The 21,686-nt window shown below is 46.0% G+C and overlaps 2 protein-coding genes across 2 annotated transcripts in view; one reads left to right on the top strand and one right to left on the bottom strand.

Moving 5' to 3' along the window:
* Positions 1 to 21,686, bottom strand: part of LOC115534435 (MAM domain-containing glycosylphosphatidylinositol anchor protein 2) — a gene marked incomplete in the record, with an annotated part of 161,336 nt that overhangs the window by 104,450 nt on the left and 35,200 nt on the right. Inside the window, 1 exon segment of the mRNA XM_030345420.1 lies at positions 1,902 to 2,041. Within this exon segment, the coding sequence (XP_030201280.1) occupies positions 1,902 to 2,041 (140 nt within the window).
* LOC115534436 (low choriolytic enzyme) lies at positions 15,998 to 20,299 on the top strand. The gene is made up of 8 exons (XM_030345421.1): positions 15,998 to 16,171; positions 16,757 to 16,787; positions 16,929 to 16,970; positions 17,532 to 17,678; positions 17,890 to 18,007; positions 18,349 to 18,527; positions 18,837 to 18,918; positions 19,678 to 20,299. Exons 1-8 carry the CDS (start codon positions 16,100 to 16,102, stop codon positions 19,817 to 19,819), a joined length of 813 nt encoding a protein of 270 aa, XP_030201281.1. The 5' UTR covers positions 15,998 to 16,099; the 3' UTR covers positions 19,820 to 20,299.

Genomic DNA, 21,686 nt, shown 5'->3' with positions numbered 1-21,686 from the left:
CGAGAAAATCTAATTTGCAGCCACAGTGATGGCTGCACTGAGGAAGTTACAGAGCCTGGTCACAACACAACTCCAGACAATATATAATCTCATAATACTACATCACTATTGATACATCCCACCATCCCCAGGCTGGGTTATTACATTTTTATCCCATTTTCCGAAATGAGTGAAGAGACACTAAACTCACAACCAAAGTCATGAAACTAACATCATAACAGTGTAAACAGATTCAGGAAGTTGTGAGGAGCAGGGCACAGAGTTCACCCAATATCTTCCAGGGGCGTATGCTCCTAGCGATTGCCACAGTCACACCCTGCCGGGAACAGGGGATCCGTTTTGAACGAATGTGTTCATGACTTCCATGGCGAAACACCTCCCCTTCCTGCATACAAAGTCGGGACGAGAATCGCTTTGGGTCCGTGGTCTACACCCCCATCCCTCCTACGCTTTCACACCAACAGTCCTTATACGTCGACTTGGCAGATAATCGGCAGGTTTTGTTTCCACATTCTCGTTCTCATTAGCCTCGCTGGCTCCCCGACATGAATATGCAGACGCACAATGAAATCTAAACCGTCAATAATTGGAGGATTAAACTTTTAAGCTGATTTAGTGCAAACACCCTCGCCGTGCTGCTAAGTTGGCCTCGCTTGAACAAAACTCTCCGCAGAGCTACTCCGGAAAAAAACTTGGCGCATGGCGATAATACATATAGTCACTTCATGATCAAGGAGTGTGTTGATTAGCCCTGATTTGCCACGATGGCAGATGTTCATTAATCATTCCTTGGGGTTGACGGTGATTCAGCAGGGCAGGATGGAGAAGTGGCTGTAGGGGCTTCGGCTCTCAGCCAAAACAGGTATCGATCGTCACAATGTCAGCGGCGTAACCTGTGAGCATGCTTAAGTGTGAGGGCCCCTAACTCCCTTACCTGCTCCTTGAAGGACAACACCTCTCTGGCTGATCAAACCATCATAGTGTCTCTCCTGGCTTCACTTCAACATCCGTTACCGACATCGTTTGTCAAAATTACTTTGTTGTACCAACTCTGCCAAAGAGCATTTATTGTGACGGCGCTAATGCAAACAATGCCGTTGTCCCTTTCACTCTTGTAATCAATGCGGGTTACGTTGGCAGTGTTTGTGGCCGTACGAGTACTTTGCACTGCAATGACATATCACCAGGACTAAGGTACTACTGATGTTGTTTACATTTCGGGTTGGGCTTAAAGTCTAAACAACAAGGCTGATTTGACATACTGTATTTGTACATCCATAACCCAATATTGCAGTCCCCCCAGAAAAACACAGCATTTTTTTGTGATTGTTGCAGCCAAAAATCCTTGATTTTGCGGCACGTTTTCTTAAAAAATGCGATGAAATATGCGGCATATTTATGCAATTTTATGCAATGACATTTTTCTTCCTTTCCGATGACATTCACGTCGCATAATTACGTCAATTCTTAACGTTCCCATGGCAACAGGGGGAAATGGCTGGTCTTTCGTGAAGTAAACGCAACATTTTCAACACTTTCTGCTAAAATATATGTGACTTTTTTGCAACGAAAATGCGGGGATTATGAAATCAAGCAAGCCCCGCATATTTTGCGCGGAAATCTGCAATTTATGCGGTGAAAGCGCGGCATATTTTAAAAAAATGCAGCCCCCACATGAATATGCGGACTTTGGCTGATTATGCATTGAATTATGCGATCGCATAATCGCATTTTTCTGGAGGGACAGATATTGGATACAGATTTTTCAGAGAAGCCAGACGATCACATTGGTTGGATCACCCAGACTGGTACGGCCCTTTAATGACAGATCTACCTCCATAAAGTCGCTGAGGCTAAAAGCCCCTGCAGCTAAATGACCGTTGAGAAGCGGGGGACCTTACCTGAGGCCGGGGGTGGCCAGTGACCAGGCAGGTGAGCTCCAGAGTTTCCCCCTCGCGGATGGTGTAGACCCTCTCTGTGTGCCGCTCCTCTTCCACGTTACAAGCATGACCTGAGTGTACGATGCGCACGCTTGGGGGTGCTGTGGAGAAGGGAAGAAAATGGTATCAAGGATGTTAGCATGAGGTTTACCTGGATTTATTTCCAAAAAGGCAGTTTCGAGGATTTTCTTGAAAATAAATGTTGGTTAAGTTGGTTTCTATCGCTGAATGAAGAAGCACAATGTTTATTGTATACCGACGAAACCCCTTGCATTTGGAGTATTATGAACGCTATGAACTGGGTGTCAATGGTGGCACCGTTGGGATCTGTGGGAACAATTACCGCTTATCGCCATAGGTGTCGCCAAAGACAACAAACGGAAATCTTCGAGATTGCCACTTTAAAACAAATCTGTGTTTTTACCACGTCATCAATAATGGACTTAAACAGATATATCACTGGATAGTCTCGATTTATCAGAGCATAATGGTATTGCGTGAGTGGGCCCTCTTTGAGTTGCAGTTTTGCTGATAATAGCGGTTCCAAGTTCTTTATTGTTATGATGCGGTGATAAGTAATAAGAGTTTAACAACATAATGGAAAGGTTATAGTTTGACTCAATCAGTAAAGGGAATTATGAAAAGTAAAATCGACTCCAGAATTTGAACACCATTAAAATGATGACTAATAAAACCTTATGACTACATTGTGTTGGACCGTAAAGAAACGGCCAGTTCAATCACAGTAGTTTAGGCGTTTACTTTATTCCAAAGTCTTTGTAGAAGTCAAAGGAATGGCTTGTGACCCTGCCTAGGTCGTGTCTCTGTATCTTCAGCCTGGTGCTGGCTCTCCAGTCAAGCTTTTATTCCTCAGCTATGGACCGGGTTTAAGCTCTCCAGAGTGTGGAGCTGTGGTCACATGGTGTTCCAGTATTCTCCATCATAGAGAATGTAAGATCAGAGGGCCAGCCCCATCGAGAATGGGACTGCAGCGAAGGTACACAGAGAACTCAAGGATGTCGGACTTTTTTTGTAAATATTTCTGTGTCGGACAAAAGTCGTTCTCCAACTTTTACAGGCTAGCGGTACAGTCAATCCGTCTCTCTAAGGCTGTGACCTTTCATTTCCAGATGTAGTCCATCCGCAGTGTGAGGAAAAAACACACCGCACCGATCATGTATCCCAACCTGATACAAAGCAGGAGCCTGTGCTCTCTCCGTCCGTTTCATCTGGTCTGACCCTAGAGATAAGCCCGGGTCCGCAAGCCTCTGAGGTTCGTTTTGTACCACATCAAAGCACCCCATCGCCAGGTGAAGGATACACTCCCCCGCGCAACCAATCCGACCAGATCTATCCTCTTGACCCACTTCTCCCTGTCATGTGCTCAGGTGGTCAGACGGTCAGGGGGTCCGGGGTTCCGGGGGGGGCTACGGTGACACACCAAGCCCTCTGTTTCTGTTTTGTGTCAATATTTGATGCAATGAAACTCAAGGAAATTCGAGAAACCCGAAATCTCTGGTGTTTCCATGAGCCACGGATGAGTCACACGGCTGAATCGGTGGAATAAAACATTTGCTGTTCAAGGGACATTGTTGGCACCATTCCTGTCTGTCTAGCCCATCAAAAAGACTGCAGAAAAACATATCTAAATTTAGTCAGAGCGCAGCAACAGATAGAGCTGCAGTTCAAGTACACAACCCTTTGTATGCAACGGCTGCCATGCCATAGAAGAAAACATCTCTCTCTCTCTCTCTCTCTCTCTCTCTCTCTCTCTCTCTCTCTCTCTCTCCCTCTCCCTCTCCCTCTCCCTCTCCCTCTCTCTCTCTCTCTCCCCCCCCAGTGAGTTTTTCTCCATCTTAATTGCCAGGCAGGTAGATTGGTACCTTTTTTTCCTCTTCATGCTTGGTCAAAATCGCTTAGGGCTCTCTGGGCTTTTTTGATGGTTCTCCTGTGGCTCACTGCCAACCGCTCCACAATAAATCCCAAACACCACCACCACCACCTCCACCCCCACCGCCGCCAACACCACCCAAAAAGAGAATTTGGAGAGGCTCTATAATTCCTCTGCCAGTTAAAGACATTTGCGGCTAACCTCCTCAGATTGCACAGCCCTTTCCCAGCACACACAATGATGCATAGCAAACTGAACGAGAGCCATCCTTTTGCTTTACAATGATCAGAGTGGTTTGTGTTTGAGTTACTTTTATTTGGAGGGTTCACTTATGATATGATTGGAGGGAAGCAAACTAGGGTGTGTGGGGCGGGGTGTGTGTGTGTGTGTGTGTGTGTGTGTGGGGGTGTAGCAGTGTCTTTCTCTGCCGTAGGGGGTGTCTCTCTGTGGACCGGTCCACAGCAGCAGTGGCGCGCTGCATGGAACCGGGCTGGTAGCTCTCCATCTCCCCAGCCTCCCAATGCTAGTGCTAATGAGCACACACAGAGCCCATTCTAACAGCGCACTGGGAGGATTAGGCAGAGTGTAGGCCTGAATACACACCGCAGACCCCCCCCCAAAACCCCCCCTCTAAACAAGGCAGCACATTTGGCCTTCTGTCCGTCCGTGTCAATTAAAAGGGATTTATTGGTATCTGAAACACATATTCCATTGACGAAACGAGTGAAGTCTCTCTCTCTCTCTCTCTCTCTCTCTCTCTCTCTCTCTCTCTCTCTCTCTCTCTCTCTCTCTCTCTCCATCCCCTCTCTCTCTCTCTCTCATTTGTTTCTTATCTCGTGGTCTCGCCATTACGGGACAAATTCAGTAGCGGTGGACTCTAAGGATGGGGGGGGGAATGATTCAGGGTAAAGAAGCTTCACGCAAGGCTGCAGCCTAAAACAAAGGAGGCTTAGGAACAAGACCCCGGGGCCCCAAACGAGCGCAGTGCTAATGCCATTGACTCCAGTAAGCCCCCAACGCCGGCCCTGGTTGGACACAGGGGGCCACCAGCAATTAATGATCTCCTCTCGACATCGTTCAACACCGCAAGCCCCAGAAATGCACAACCACCCCCCCCCCCCCCCCCACACACACACACACACACACACACGTCTGTTAAGAGTGTAAATATGCGCAAGGACACACAAGCACACACACGTGTGCATGGGCACACAAATGTACACATAAACACACACACAAATATATATTTACACATACACACACACACACACATATGTGTTTTATGCACATATACATGCACAAGGATACGCAAGCACACAGATGCGCGCACACACACACTCACAAACACGCACATGCGCATGCAAACACGCACCCAAACAAATGACCACATACACACACAAACACACACACACACACACACACATATATGTACACAAACACACAGAGAGACACATGAGCATGCACTCGCGCACAACCATTAACAGACACCCCACACACGCTATGCATTCATAGACACAGATATATCCATTTACATGCATAGATCCCCCTACTCACACACACATACACAATGCCACACACACACACACCCACACGCACTCACACACACACACACACACACATACAAGCACACACAACACATTAATGTGCACAGAGGACTCATTTCCTCCCATTCAGCGAAGCATACATATTGTACCATCTCCCGAACACATAAAGCACCCTCTCCCATTCAGCTAGCCGTTGTATACAAAGCTGTTGAAATCAGTCATTACTCATGGCCACAATATCCTCTGTATTTGCTCGCTGTTTGCTGTGATGTCCATAACCTATGTATGCATCCAGAGATAGTACACAGCTTATTATTTCAGGGAATTGTTTCAAAACAAACCGTTCCAAACCCCTAGATGTAGAAAAGCTGTTTTTTTTTGTTTTTTTTATGATATTCTCTTCTGTTGGAACAAAAGAACCCATCTAAGGAGAGATGTGGGTGTTGGAAGGGTTTGTCTTCACCAGGAGACGCTGGGAAGCAAGCAGGCGGAGGTAATTGCAGTCCGTCACCCACTACTTTACTCTTGGGTCAGTTGGTTCTGTTGGAGTTGTGAAATCGTGTTCTTTCAAAGTAAGAGCGTGACGCTAGACCAGAAGGAGAGTGCATGGTTATGGTCCGTGGATAGCTTGTTCTCTTTAGGTGTGATCTACGCCAGCGATGGGGGGCGGGGGGGGGGGACCGGGCTCCGAGTAGTGCTTCAGAGATGAATCCCGTAGCATGAGTTTAAGTATTAGAGTGCTGCACGCGAATTGAATTCAAGTATTAAATCAAATAAAAGCATTTTATTTTGTGATCTCTTATTTTGGATGGATAAACCGAAAGCTTAAAGTGTTGGCAGGTTTCATACTCAAGAACAATTAAGAGTTAAACGAGAGTGATATATTTGTCGTGTTTTGGCATACCTTATCAAATCAGCTAAACGCTTAGCAACAGCAGAAGGTACATCGCGAGATCACTCACATGAATCGAAATGTTCAGAGATAGATACGACGCATTGCATAGTCGGTTTTTGTATTAACAATAGTATTTTCTGATGGCTGAACAAAACTATCCAGCACAGTTCCCTGCTGCACCTCCATTCTAACTCTGCACTTAACTGTGAACCCACTGCAGTAAATACCAGAACACTGCATTACCGTATACCTGTACCCCAGCTGGCCAACTCCTCTCATCACTCAACGCCAATTTACACCAGGAGGGGGCGCTTACAGATTCAACATTAACGGGAGCCAACTGTGAAGAAGAATCGCATTAGCAAAAAGGTCAGATGAAATATGTCTGCGTTGGGGGGAATATTCATGGTGAAGAAAGAAAGGCAATTTTGAATACATGTGGATTTGGAAATGAACGTGAAGGATGGTTGTCCGAAACGATAAAAAACAGAGCCATTCATGTGACGATGATTACCGGCCAGAGCGAATAAGACTGCAGGGGCTGAAGTCAAATGACAGTTTGAATTACAGAGGAAACAGGGTGAGGCGTTCAGAGTTGTTTCAGATTGGATTCCAGGATATGTCTTGAGAGGAAGGGAGAAATTATTATTTCACTCGAACAGCCTTGTTTCATATACTGTGAATCTCGAAACCTAATTATAAGCTGCTGTTGGGAGTGGAATGCATTTAAATGGGGACAATGAGCAGGTACCAAACCTACATTTGTTTGGAAGAATTCTGGGTTTGAACCCCAACGTCCGCAGTCTACCGGTAGGCGCCTTTGAGCAAGGCAGAAGAGCCTTCCCATTTCCCAAATTGTCATAGTACTATATTTCTCGTTTTTTTTTACAGGCAAACATATGCCTCATTGTTTTCTCTGGAATCAGTTGTTTTCCAATCAAAGAGGATGTCCTCATGCGGAAAACAATGATCATCCATGCATTAATCCCTGCTGAGATGATGACAAAACATAGATGTGTGTCCTGATCTAAAGAGATCCCTTCCCAAACACTGCTGTCAGGAAAAAAACGCACATCTGCATGAAGTGCACACAAGCTGAAACACACACACACAGACACACACGTACATATTCAGACAAACACATTAAGAACGCACAGGCACACAAACACTCACTAATTAAACAGACCTACATACACACTAAGGCACATAAACCAAACACAAACACACAGACACACAGACACACAGACACACACACACACACACACACACACACACACACACACACACACACACACACACACACACACACACACACACAGCAGAAGGGGAAACAGGAAAAGTGGAGAAATGGAACAGCTGGGGGCCTGTGAGCAGGAGTCCCAGATGTGACTTTTCAACTTCCTCCACCACAGTGACATCATTTCCCCTCCAACACAAGGCGGGAACATCGAGTGGGCAGGGGGGGGAGGGGGGCTATGCTCATGAGACAAGAGGAAGCGAGAACACTGAAACCTACATACCCTTCTACAGGTTTCTGTGTGCAGTACGTCAGCACACATGCAGCACGTGTGTGTGTGAGTATTAATGTGTGTGTGTGGGTGTGCCTACGTGCATGCGTTTGTGCATTAATGTGTGTGTGTGTGTCTGTGTGTGTGTGTGTGTGTGTGTGTGTGTGTGTGTGTGTGTGTGTGTGTGTGTGTGTGTGTGTGTGTGTGTGAGTGAGAGAGAGAGAGAGATTATTATTCACCTGACATCTCACTCGTGTTGACAATTTAATATGGGTTTCCGATACCAGTAAATCCCCGAGTGTGTGTGTGTACATGTGTGGTTGCGTGCGTTCGTGTGCGCCAACGCATGTGTGTTGACGATCAGCCCCCGCTTTCTCCAGACTTTCCACGTGACACCTTCCCGTGTTCCAATCACGCTGCATCGGAGCATCAGGGCCGACGGCCGGGAGGCTGCACCGCAGTGGGGCTCGGGCCCGGCGGGGGGGGGGGGGGGGGGGGGGGTGGTGGTGTTGGAGGTGGGGTAGGGATGTAATGGGTGATGGAAGACAGCTTCATCCACTACTGCCAATGGGGATTAAATTGGATTTGGCTAAAAGCGGCCGTGTCACTGGGGTCTGGGAGCCAGAGTTGCGTGGCAGAGTGGATTCTCTCTTGGCACCGACTGCATTTGACAAACGAACGAAGGTGGATGAGGGTGAAAGGAGGGAGGATAAAGCAGCAGCCAGGGCTCTCGTTCGTTGTGGCTGCAGGCTTAATGCCGTCAGACCGCCGCCCCCCCTCCAGACTATAGACGCACCCAGAGGACCTTGAAGAACTGAGGCTGTGTACCATCGATGGGAATGATAAGCTGTCAATGGGGTGCCCCCGTGAAGAGCCATGCAGACCCCGGAATGGCGACCCACGTTAAAAAAGCTCATGCATATGTGTTATGATCTACAGGGGCGTTGGAATGACAGTGGAGCCTAGAGCGTGTGTAGCCCATCACACCGTTGCAAAGAACAACACATTCGGCCGTATTCATATTTTAATCCGAAGTGTCATTTGTAATCCAGAGTGTGCCATTATGGATTTTCTACCGTCTAAATCTCTGTTCTGTGTCCGTGTCCTAAATCATAATTTGTTTTGTGTCCCACGCCTTGACATTGGAAAACAGGGGTTGTGGGGGAGGCCTGTGGGACCGCGGGACAACTCATCCAGGAGGGTCATCCATGTGTGTCGGTGGAGCGACTCAGCAGGTTCAGCAGGACATGCATATTATTACATCAGGGCCTGTCAGGGCGTATCGACGAGGCAGTAATGCACTCGCATGCACTCCTTTTCTGCCGGGGCTGTGATGGTAAATGAGGGCCACCCGTATGGATCCGAGCCACACACTATCAACAGACATCATCTATCACACCGTGTGTAATGCCGGCTGAAAAAACACACACACACACACATTAATCCAGTGTGCAAAGACTGCCGATATATGTGCGTGCGCACGTACTGGCACTCATACAGTCGCACACAAATACACACACACACACACACACACACACACACACACACACACACACACACACACACACACACACACACACACACACACACAGAAACAAACACAGCCTGCTGAAACAGAGATGTCTATAAAGCTGGAATTAAAAGGGGGGTGCACATACACATACATGCACGAACACACACACACACACACACACACAAAAACAAAAAAACAGACATGCCATTGCTGATGCGCACAAAAAAACACTTTTTCTCTCTCTGACACACACACACACACACACACACACACACACACACACACACACACACACACACACACACACACACACACACACACACACACACACACACACACACACACACACACACACACACCCTGTTGGAACAGAGATGTCTATATAGCTGGAATTAAGAGGGGTGTTTCAGGTGAATCTCCCACAGCATACGGTCAATAGCAGGGGTGTAATTTGTATAAATTGAGCACTTAGGCTGATCTTCATTATCTTGGTTGAAGGGATTGTTTGTCTATCCGCCCGGCCGAACACAAAACACCGCCAGACCAAGAAATGATGGTGCTCAGCTGTGACATTCAGGGGAGCTATTAATAGATGGAGATGCAGGCATGCAGGCACGCACATACACACACACACACACACACACACACACACACACACACACACACACATATATACTGCCACAAGTACGCTCAAAACACATACTCTCAACACACAGACAGACTCACACACACACACACACACACACCAATGCACAAATATACTGCCACACGTACACTCATAACACAAGCACACACACATACACACACACACACGGACACACACACACTCATTCCCGTCCCCTGGAAAGGAGGCCAGTGTGAAACTGACAGCTGGGAGATGGGGGAGTGAGGAATCACCTTAAAGAATGAGGATCTTTTATTCATGTGTTTACTAAGTTCATTATTTATCCCCCTCGTTACATCTCCACAGTGAGTCCCACTAACTGCCCAGTGGGGCCGCAGTCAGACGGACCTGAACAGAGACGCTCTGATGCTGCGGTGAGTGGATCTGGTCCTGATGAGAACCCTGCTGCCGCCTCATCCCTCATCCCTCCCTCTGATATCTCCTGCTTTCGTCTCTGTGTTTTCCTTATCTTCAGGTTGATTCTCTCTTTGCTCCTCTGATATCTCCTCTTGTATGTTATGCTCCCTCTGATATCTCCTGCTTTCGTCTCTGTGTTTTCCTTGTCTTCAGGTTGATTCTCTCTTTGCTCCTCTGATATCTCCTCTTGTATGTCATGCTCCCTCTGATGTCTCCTACTTTCTTCTCTGCATTTCCCTTCTCTTCTGGTTGATTCTCTCTTTGCTCCTCTGATGTCTCCTGTTTTATGCTATGCTTCCTATGATATCTCCGGCTTTCTTCCCTGCTCCCTCCTTCTCTTCTTGACGATTCTCTCTTTGCTAGCATGTGCCGCTTTATGCCATGCTTCCTCTGATATCTCCTGCTTTATGCTATGATTCCTCTGATATCTCCTGCTTTCTTCTCTGCTTTTTCGTTCTCTTCTTGACGATTCTCTCTTTGCTAGCATGTGCTGTTTTATGCTATTACTGCAAGCTAATTGATGGGGGTTCATCTTTCTGGGAAACTACAATATTGGTGTCGCGGCAGATTTGAAAGTTTTTCAGGATTATAGAAATGGTTCAGTTATGAATCCATCTCACTTGGGCTTTTAAACCCTAAAGAGAATATATAGTACAGACTTTATACCAGGTAATCTTGTAAACAAAGTGGCACGTTCACACGTAGGACCGTCCAACCAAATGTACGATAAATAGATCAACCAACCAGTGGGCTTCAACCATCTGGTCGTCTGATCTATACATCACCCATCCTGGTGGCCGCACCCACATGTGATGCGTCCCACATGGTTGAATTAATGTCATGGATCAACATCACACCTGGTTGCTAAACAGGGGCCTTTTAAACTGCACTGCCTGGTGAAAGCCTGCGTTACAGCACCCAGCCAGGTCGCCCAGGGAAAGAGCAACGGAGCTCTCCGAGGTGCTGAACCCCGGCACCCTGTCTCTTCCATCAGAGCTGCTGCTGCTGCTTCGGCAGAAAAATACACAATTGTTGTCGTTTTTTTATGAGCTCACGCGGATAGGAAAATTAAAAGTGCACCACAACACAAAACGAGTTCGAAACCACCACATCAATCCCTGTGATCCAGCCCCGCAATGAGAGGATGTAATAAACCTCCACTGTCTGTAAACAACGGCAAATAACACAACGTAATGGGATTGCCAGAGGAAATGAGTGAGAATTACCACTCTTGTAAGGCAACAGCATTCCTGCCTACTTAAAGATATGATAAAAGCAATTTGTGCTCCTTTTTGACATTTCAATTATTCCCAAGAATAGTCTCGACCACAGCAGTTAGTGCAATATTTGTCATACGCTCGCACAGTAATGAAAATCAAAAAGGGTACATTTGCATTTTGGCTTTATTATTTTTCGTTCAGTTATCTTGTTTCGTTTAACTCAATATATAACGTTTGGATGAATATGTCTGAACAAACCAACAGCCGTTGTCATTCTTTTTTTATTACAGATGTTGATTGTGTTGGGCCTGTACGAAATAGATATGATATAATATGATGTAATAACAGCAAGTTTTTTCAGAGGATTCTAATATTCCTCAATAGATATAGACCTATTGTTACAAAACACACACACAAACACACACACACACACACACGCACACGCACACACACACACACACACACACACGCACACACCACACACGCTGAATATATGAGAAGAAGTGCCAGTGCATCACAGTGTCACAGTTGAGTAAGCCTTGCAGAGTTTTCCTCTCCCCATTCTTTCCATTTATAGCCCTCCTTTGGCACAGCGGGCCTGTTGTGGCACTTTGATTTCCCTAAACAACACTAATCAGGCATCTGTGGGGATGGATAAAGCCCAGATTGGCTGTTTCCAAGCAGCAGTTCTCTGTTGATAGGCCTGGCTCTGGCCAAAACTCCTTCCATTGGTCCGAGCCAGGCATCAGCTTTCTTTATGCTTGGCTAGCGCTGGGCCAGGAACAGCTCACTGAGGATAAAGTATCTGGCAGCCCTCAGAAGATTGGGTGCTAGACCGCCAACAAACTGTTTGATGATTGGCTGCCGCGAGTCTACACTGAAATGATTGTCCTATCGATGCCCACGGTGCAGGCTGGCGGACAGCAATGCCTGCTGGCTGGCTAAGCTTTATGTGACAATCCCTCGGGCTTGGGTCCACATGTTGATATGTGTGTGTCCGTGTGTCTCTGTGCGTGTGTGTGTCCGTGTGTGTCCGTGTGTGTGTCCGTGTGTGTGTGTGTCTGTGTGTGTGTGTGTGTGTGTGTGTGTGTGTGTGTGTGTGTGTGTGTGTGTGTGTGTGTGTGTGTGTGTGCGTGTGTGTGCGTGTGTGTGTGTGTGTGTGTGAGCGTGGGTTTGAGCGTCAGTGTGGGATTTTGCGGGTGTGTGGATTTTTTCATGCGTGTGCGTGCCTGTGTGTGCGTGCGTGTGCGCGTGTGTGTGTCTGTGGACCATTCATAATTTGGCCAGAGGGAAGCTATACAAGCAGACTCTGCCAGCAGGTTCTAACACCTCATTATGGTAAGCCAGCAGGGAAATGGAGTTTATGTTTGTGTAAAAGCTATTCCACTGTATGCAAGCACTATGGGATTTATATAACATTCTTGGCAAAGGCTCCCCCACCCCCCTGCCTCTACACAGGTTATAGGCAGGGAAATCGGGGCGTCTCCTTGACAGGTAAGTAAAAGTGGAACTCCACCGTGAACAAACATCAAACAGCAAAGGCACAAACAAACCAAACTCAGGGACAACAATTAATATGCAGCAGAGCCCGGATCACAGATGTGCGAGCAACACGAATAAATTTCAGTTGGACAATTACCGCGCTTGTAATTCATTCAAAAGAGAAAATGTTTCCCTCTCTCCTATGAAGGGAAATGTATTCTGTGTGAAATTAAAAACCGCTCAGTGAAATGCAAAAATATGAGCCGGTATTTTTTGGAATCAGGTGAATGGACCAATACTTTTAGAATAAGTGCAGGCCAGGTATTTCAAAATCAGAAGGTGTTAAGGGTCAATATGTCTGTTTAGGCCAGTCAAAGTGATTAACCTCCACTTTTCGTCACTCACTGGATGTGCTCTATTTCCAGGAAGGTGAACTATCGACTTACAGGGCATTAGATATCCATCTTGCCAGATCATGAGAATATTCCCCAAATGAACTGTGCTATTGGATTGCTGGCCTAATCAATTGCATTACACATATAAACAAGGCTGATTCAATTTACAATGACCACTAGATGTCTTGTATTTCATGATGGTTAGGAGGGCGTACCAGAAAGAGGAGAATCTAGATATTCTGTGTTGCCGTTTGTCTGATTATATTCCAACCGACTTGCTGATATCTACAAAGAGGATCGCCATGGAAGGCCCTCTCCATTACTGTCACTGTTAGTATACAGCTTTAAAGGTGTGTTCTCTTTACAGGGCAGGGCTGTTTAGCATGTGGCTAAACACACACTCTGCGCTAAGCCTCCCGGTGCCCTGTTCCCATTGGACAGACATGGTCATACTGGCTGACAAAATAATCATTACGATTTAATGACGACGTGTCAAACCTTGTTAAAACCAGTGGAGTGGACGGTTATTGGAGGTCAACTGTGGGAATGAGCAAGCGATTATTATTATTATTAGAATGATTATTAATATTATGATGATTCAACTCTTTTTTTCGGAGTGCTTAACATCTTTTATTCATGGTTCGGGGGACAGTAGGGCATCAATAGAGGGGCCCTCTCTCATCCGGCTCCAAGACCAGATGAGCCCAGTATTTCAAAGCGCTGAGCCCATTGTTTAATAGGGCACTAAGTCATTAGATATTGCTCATTGGCTGTTGTCCCTGGCTGCCCAGCATAAGACGAGAGGAACTCAACGAGATGTACTCCAAGTCTATTAGGAGAGGTGAAGGGAAGTTTACTGATGCTTTATCACTTTAACGCCGTCTCCCACTGATTCTGTTCACAATAGACCGGGCGAGGAGGGCGACGCGGCGATCACACCAGCAGTCTGACTCCTCTGCTGTCAACACACTGCCGTTAAGGCGCCATGAATCTCTAGCGCCGAGACTGAGACACTGGCACCACCTTTTTTCGTAACATCCAACTTGGAAGTATAACATTAAGGTAAATTAGATTATAGAGTCTATACTCCTATTCGTTGAACTTCCTCGTTGAAGGAACTTTGGCTCGATGATGTTTTTGTTGCGTGGATATGTTCGTTCGTACGTACGCTTACGTGAACGACACATGCGTCAGTGTAGAAAGGCAATTGCGCCGGATGCAAGATAGGGCCCACAAACTCATGAACACATACACACACAAACACACAAACACACAAACACACATAAACACACGGATGCAGTCTCTCCACCGTTGTAAAGCCTGTGATCTACAGCCACGGCCTCGGTCATATAACGTCTCTATGTGGAAATGGCGGCCTTCCGTCTCAACCCTGTAAGGTTTCATGGGCGCATGAGTAGCGTTTACTGGATGAGCCCGTAAACATCCTGTTTTAACCATGTGATTTACTGGGTGGTAATCGAGTCTGATCACTTTCGCCACAATAAACCCAACTATGTCTGGGATTTGGGAGATTTTAAAGGGGGCATATCATACCACCAGGTTTGAGTGTGATTAGCCATTACAAGCAGGTTGGAAAATGTGCAGCATTGTGACATCACAGGTGGGCGTGTCCACCTAGATGTGTGCTGGATAGATCAGTCTACCAGCCTACCCAGTGGACTGAAGTAAACGTTGCTCATCTATCCGTCACACATCTAGGTGGACACGCCCACCTGTGATGTCACAATGCTGCACATTTTGAAAACGGCTTGTAATGGCTAATCACACTCACGCCTGGTGATATGATAGGTCCCCTTTAACAACGGCCTATATTTGCTCATTATATATTTTTTTCTTTATCTGTGCTTTTGGTAATGTCCCCTGGCTGGCAGTCCAATTTTATTAATGCTGGATTTTAGACGATTATCGTCGAACAATAGTTGCATAAACATTTTGGAGTTTATGGAGTTAACTGCGGGCCCTTTGATTGAGCTATTACTGTTATTGGAAACGCGACATTTTAGATAAACCACTTTAGTACCGGTCACACCAAGCGATGCGACGCAATCCAAAGGGGTTAGAGTCGTAGCGCAGTTAATTAGCTCCTGAAAGAGGTTTCACGGCTATGAATGTACTAAGTCCAAACAGAAACTATGTTTTTTATAATTAGATGTCGCTAATCACTGCTAAACCTAACCCTATGTACTTTACAAGGAGAGAAAGAATATAGGGTTCAAACAGTATTATATTGTACTTTATTATTATATTTTATTAACAGTACTACTCGGTATTCATCATTGAGTACCGTAATTCTATAGCCTTACGGAATTGTGTGACTATATTGTTAATTGTTAACTATTGTCTAAATTAAGATTCTTGGATGTTGGAGCTATGTTTGAACAGTGCATACAGAAAAAGGGCGGGAGAATGGGGCACTCCCATAAGCTGTAAGACTAAGAATCAGCCCACCACCAGTCCCATTACAAACAGGAACACCTCGACCACCAGTATATAAACCCCTTACCCTGACCTGGGAGAATACCATCATCGTAGGCCGCCAACAAGGAGAGCTCCTCTCGGCATTAACCAACCATCATTTCCTAACCAGAACCCACGTCAGAGTAACTAAGATGGTCGCCCGGACCGTCACCTTGGGTCTGCTTCTGTTTCTGCAGGCTGTCTCTCAGGCTCAGGAAATAAAGGTGAGCAATGACCGAGCCATGCGGCTAAGACTGGGTTTACCTCCACTGCCTCTCCACATCTTGACCAGCGTAGTGGAGACAGTATATTATACAACGCGGTCTCCGGCAATCCTTTTTGGTCGGATATGATTTACAGCCATTTGAGGTGGTTTGCTTTTGTTTTTTACTATCGTACTTGTTAAAGAGCCATGTAGATATAATGGGTGTTGTAATTTCTTCAGCGTACATGTTTTTTTTAATTACATCATACTTTAGCACTATGGAACACAACATTTGTAAATCAAATGACTCGCTACCAACTGAAATGAATAATGATCCCTAACCTAAATTAATTGAAAAACAACCTATTCACATCACGGTAACGCAGCTAATATGCGAACACAGAACATGTATTCCCTGTATAATGAGTCACTAGAAAATAGCCTGTAAATATATATGACATTGGAGGATGTTACCATGGAACATTAGCAACTAATTTTGTTTTTCTTTAAACATTACCCAGTGAAGGCCAAAGTATAATACATAGCTAACACGTCTATGCTGTGAAAGAAAGGACAACTGGTGAAACTTGTCATGTCCTTTCAGGAGGGAGAGGAACAGCAATCCAATGTCACTGGTGAGTTCAACAACCTCGTCCAACTGACAGGGCTCACACTCTCGGCTACCTTCCGTTCAAAAAAATTATCTGTTTTTATGCTGTAATGACTCAACCTGTGTGACCTTTCAGTGACGTGTGGCTCTTGGTTCTGTTGTTTAGGCACAATGGCGGTTGGGGACACCATCCTCATGATGAATAGAGGTAAGAAAAATTTGCCGCAAAGTTGAGCTGTGGGTTTTAACAATTTGTCCGATAGATCAGAAACGGGGCGAAAATATCCTGGAACGGGGCAGAAATATCCTGGAATGGGGAAGAAATAGCCTGGAATGGGGCAGAAATAGCCTGCAATGGGGACCAAAGCTCAGGAGGTAGAGCAGTTGTCTTGTAACCGAAAAGTTGCTAGTTCGATCCCCAGCTCCTCCTAGCTGAGCGTTGATGTGTCCCTGAGCAAGACACTTAACCCTAACTGCTCCTGACGAGCTGGCTGTCGCCTTGCATGGTTGACTCTGCCGTCAATGTGTGTATTAACTGATGTAAGTCGCTTCGGATAAAAGCGTCTGCTAAATGCCCTAAATGTAAAATGTAAAGCTGCAGAAATATCCTGGAATGGGGCACGTTCATCCTTTCGATTATTTCTCCTTTTACCTAAAAAACATAAATTAAATGTATTAATCTAATTCCACTATATTTACTGTATGTACGGCAGTTCTGTCAAAAATAAGGTTTAAAGTGTATTGCCTGTTGCCTGTCTGCGACCGCCAGGATCTCCTGAATTCCTTATCGATGGAGATGTGTTGATTTCCCGCAAACGGAGTGCCAAGAAATGCTACAGCAAGTCGTTCAGCTGTCTGTGGCCCATGTCCGATAACGGGAAGGTGGAGATCCCCTTCACAATCAGTGACCAATACGGTAGGGTCTTCAGTTAATTCATTAACTAAAATGAATTGCATGAAAGGGTTGTTTATCCAGCATAATACATGTTTTCTTTTCACATTTTTGTTTAAAGTGTATTTATAGCACCTTCCTTGGCCTAAAGTGTCACCACAATAAGTGTTTGCTTTGTGTCATAATGTAAATATCATTAAAAGTATTTTTCTGATCCTTATTCGTCTGCTCCCAGCCGGCGACGAGGAGGCGGCCATTTTGAAGGCCTTGGAGGGCTTCCACTCAGAGACCTGCATCCGCTTCATCCCCAGGAAAACCCAGCGGATGTACCTCCAGTTTAAGTCCTTATTCGGGTCAGTTCAGAACATCATTAACGTTATACCTATCCTAACATCCATATCCTATAACATCACGGCTTGTTTATAGGAAACAGACAATAGCAGGGAGTTTGTATTACTGTACAACATACGAAGTGGTTCACGGCAGACATCCCTTCCTCTCTTGCCATATTCTGACATTTATACTTGCACAACTCTCTCTCTCTCTCTCTCTCTCTCTCTCTCTCTCTCTCTCTCTCTCTCTCTCTCTCTCTCTCTCTCTCTCTCTCTCTCTCTCTCTCTCTCTCTCTCTCTCTCTCTCTCTCTCTCTCTCTCTCTCTCTCTCTCTTCCCCCCCCCCCCCCCCCCCCCCCTCAGGTGCTTCTCGTCTGTGGGCCGGATCGGGGAGCGCCAGGTGATTTCTCTGCAGAGGTTCGGCTGCGTGAACAACGGCATCATCCAGCACGAGGTGATGCACGCCCTGGGCTTCTACCACGAGCACACTCGCAGCGACCGCGACCAGTACATCCAGATCAGCTGGGAGAACATCCAACCTGGTAAGCGGCACCTTAAGCACCTTGCCATTCCTCCAGAAGAGCTGGGCCATGAATGAACTTTGTATCGTCAAGGCGTGAAACAAGACGCTTTGGGCCAAAGCCAATTAGGGTGACTTCAAGATACATGGGATTCAGGCGATGGGCGTCTGTAAGAAGTTCATGGATCTATCGCTAGTAGGCTGCAGAGCTTTGGGGATCTGACCCGGGAACCTTCCGCCTTCGAGTCACACATGGGGGGGGGGGGGGGGGCGGTGTTCAGTGACAGTGTTCCCTCGAATCACCTCTGTTTTTCCTTCTCTCGCCCGAAAGATAAATTAAATAACTTCAAGAAGAGGGACACCAACAACCTGGGCATGCCCTACGACTACCAGTCGGTGACGCACTACGGAAGGTAACCTCGAAGCCGATTGTATATTGTTTATTGTTTATTGTGCATCGAATGCTGAACCTCCATTCGGTTCGGCTGTTGCAGAGACCCGTACGAGTCTCGGGAGTACCTTATTCCACGCAGCCAACCACCAGCGTTCTCCAAGGGCTACACAGGTTCACGGTTAACGGTATCGCCCTGAGCCCGGGAAGCTGTCTAAAGGCCAGGGGAACAAGTAGGACCCAGACGGCAGAACTCATAGATTGGGACACAATAGATAATGACTACGTTGTGCAGCCTGGGTCAGGAAAAGGGCTGTCGGACTCACCTCAGAGACGTTAAAACAGTTCTGTACATTACAAACAGACTAACATCACATGAAACAAATACATACACATATGTAGTGTTATAATTTATTAAAGCAATTGCATTTTGTATAAATTGCCTTTTGTAAGCAACGTGTTTTGGCAGAGAGTTTATAATAGAAATGGCTCCAAACTCTGCTTTGACAGGGTGGCTACGAGCCTTAGCTTATAGCACTAGCTGTCCTGCTGTAGTATGTATGTGGTTAGCATCCTCCACTATGGCGCTATAGCTTTCACTGTAAACAGAGACAGAGTCGCACAGAGCTGAGTGTACCAGCGATTTCAACAGTTGGCCGATGCCCCGGGCAGGAGCACAGAAGAGTGATGCCTCATTCCAGGGACGGTCAGTCCTCCCACCTTCACCATATCTCACCCACACACCTAATACATTTAGTTTTTTTTTGTATTTTTGTTCCAGGAGAGCCTTCAGTTCTGTGTGGAAGGACACCATTACTCCCATCCCGGATGCCTCCGTCCGCATCGGGAGGAGCAACGGCCTGTCCGGGATTGACATTCAAAAGATCAACAAGCTGTACAAATGCTGGTCCCCTCGCTTCTAAACCCCCTACCAACCAGAGATTATTTCTGAAAAGCTATTATATGCAAAATGAGATGATTCTAAATGTGTTTTAAAGAAACCTCTGTCACGTAGACGCTAACATTACCGCTACAGTGATCTAGGTCGATTTCTCAGACTCTGCAGCAAAATCGTATGAGTTTGAGCTGGCTTTTGGAGGGCAAAGAGGAGAGGAATTTAGGCGGGAGGCTAGCTTAAAATCTTAAATGTTGCATATCATACCTTTCTTTCAGCTATCAAAAAAGTGCTATACTGTGCACATATAAGTCCATTACATTTAAGTTTGATATATCCACCATGAAAACACTCACTAAATATACATTACCCATATCGCCCTATGCCATTTTTTATGACAGTTGAAAGCTAGGGCTGTGATATAATGGATGCCTTGTTGTATTGTGTATTGTGGTGTTTCGTATTGTTGCGTCGAAATGTGAAGAATAAAGTCTCATCATCAAAAAAAGCGAATTAATTTGAATACTGTGTTCGGCCTATAACTGTACAATGGTTTTAGCAGTAGCTAAATAGCTTGAACTGAAAAAAAATATTAAACAGACGGAAAACATTATGATAAGAATGCAATTGTTTGGCCGTTCTTCATCCACAATCCTACGAGTCTGATTTCATAGAGGGTGTGGCCCTCAAAGGACCAACAGAACTAGAGGAGTTCAGGGCCACACGCACCACAAGGCATTGTAATCCCATACATTACAGTCGTACACCGGTACATCAGGCTGTCCTTCGGAGATAAAAGAGAAGTCTGTAGGACCATTGAGAAAGAGGAAGAGAGTGGGGGGAAAAAAAAAGATAGTGGCAGCACATGTGAAAGTTGAATGGTTTGAGAAGGACACGGGCCTTGTGAGTGCTTTCTTTTTGCCCCTGACGATTCAAGCCCTACTCGGAATTCTCGATAACACGTAACAATACAGTCTCTTTGTTAGAGTGCAAACACATGTGTCATAAGCCATGTCACAACCTGTAACAGCATATACCTACTACAATGCTAACCGCATTGTGGAGCTACATGCTGTTCCAAAAGGCTACATACATTCCTCTACCGAGGAAATCTCCTGATGCCAAATGTATGAACATCAGCGTGGTTCAACTGGACATCGATGGCCACTTTAATGTCCCATCAAGCATCACTTCAGTCGCGCTCGGCGTGCAAAATATCGATTCCTTGTGCATGTGGAAATATTCATCGCTTCGGCTCTGTTTGTGTGCCAAAGACCACTCCACTGGGGACGTTGGGCCTTGGCGACGACTTAAAGCGCCACTCCCGCCATCATCAGGATTAAAGCAGGATAATCTTTCAGCCAAAGGGGTCCTTGACATCATTGCAAGACGCAAATGAGGCAGTTTTGAGACATGGTGATGGTTCAAGTTCAAAAAGGGACCCCCGATTCTCTTCATAACATCAACGTTTTAGCGAGACTCCAAACGTGGCTGATGTGATCCTGTAAGCACAACATTACCTGAGCGTTTGAGAAGCATTACGCTAAAACATTCCCCGATCAGAGCGCGCTTTAGGGCACTGCGTTAGAAGAGAAAAAGGCAAAGAATAAATCAAGATGAAATGCCAAGTGCTAAGTTAAGTTCAGCGGTTTGCTCTTGCGCACCGCAAAGCCAAAGTGCCTGGATAATGGAGTGCCCGGTATGTACCGTTCGTGTAGCGAGCGAGCCTTTTCCAGGGAACGCGCCGTGACTGAGCTTTAAAGGGCAGTACAGTGTGCATGACCAGCAGGTCCTCCCGTACAATGTCCTTTCTAATGAGTGCAGCGCCGAGCAGATCCAAACATGCTCTGATCTATGATGTCACCGTTAATAAGCCCGCCGGGCCGTAACCGTTT

Source organism: Gadus morhua, chromosome 21 (genome assembly GCF_902167405.1).
Source record: "Gadus morhua chromosome 21, gadMor3.0, whole genome shotgun sequence".
Lineage (NCBI taxonomy): Eukaryota > Metazoa > Chordata > Actinopteri > Gadiformes > Gadidae > Gadus > Gadus morhua.
Note: the sequence above shows the minus strand (reverse complement) of the source record. Positions and strands in the feature narration are given on the sequence as shown.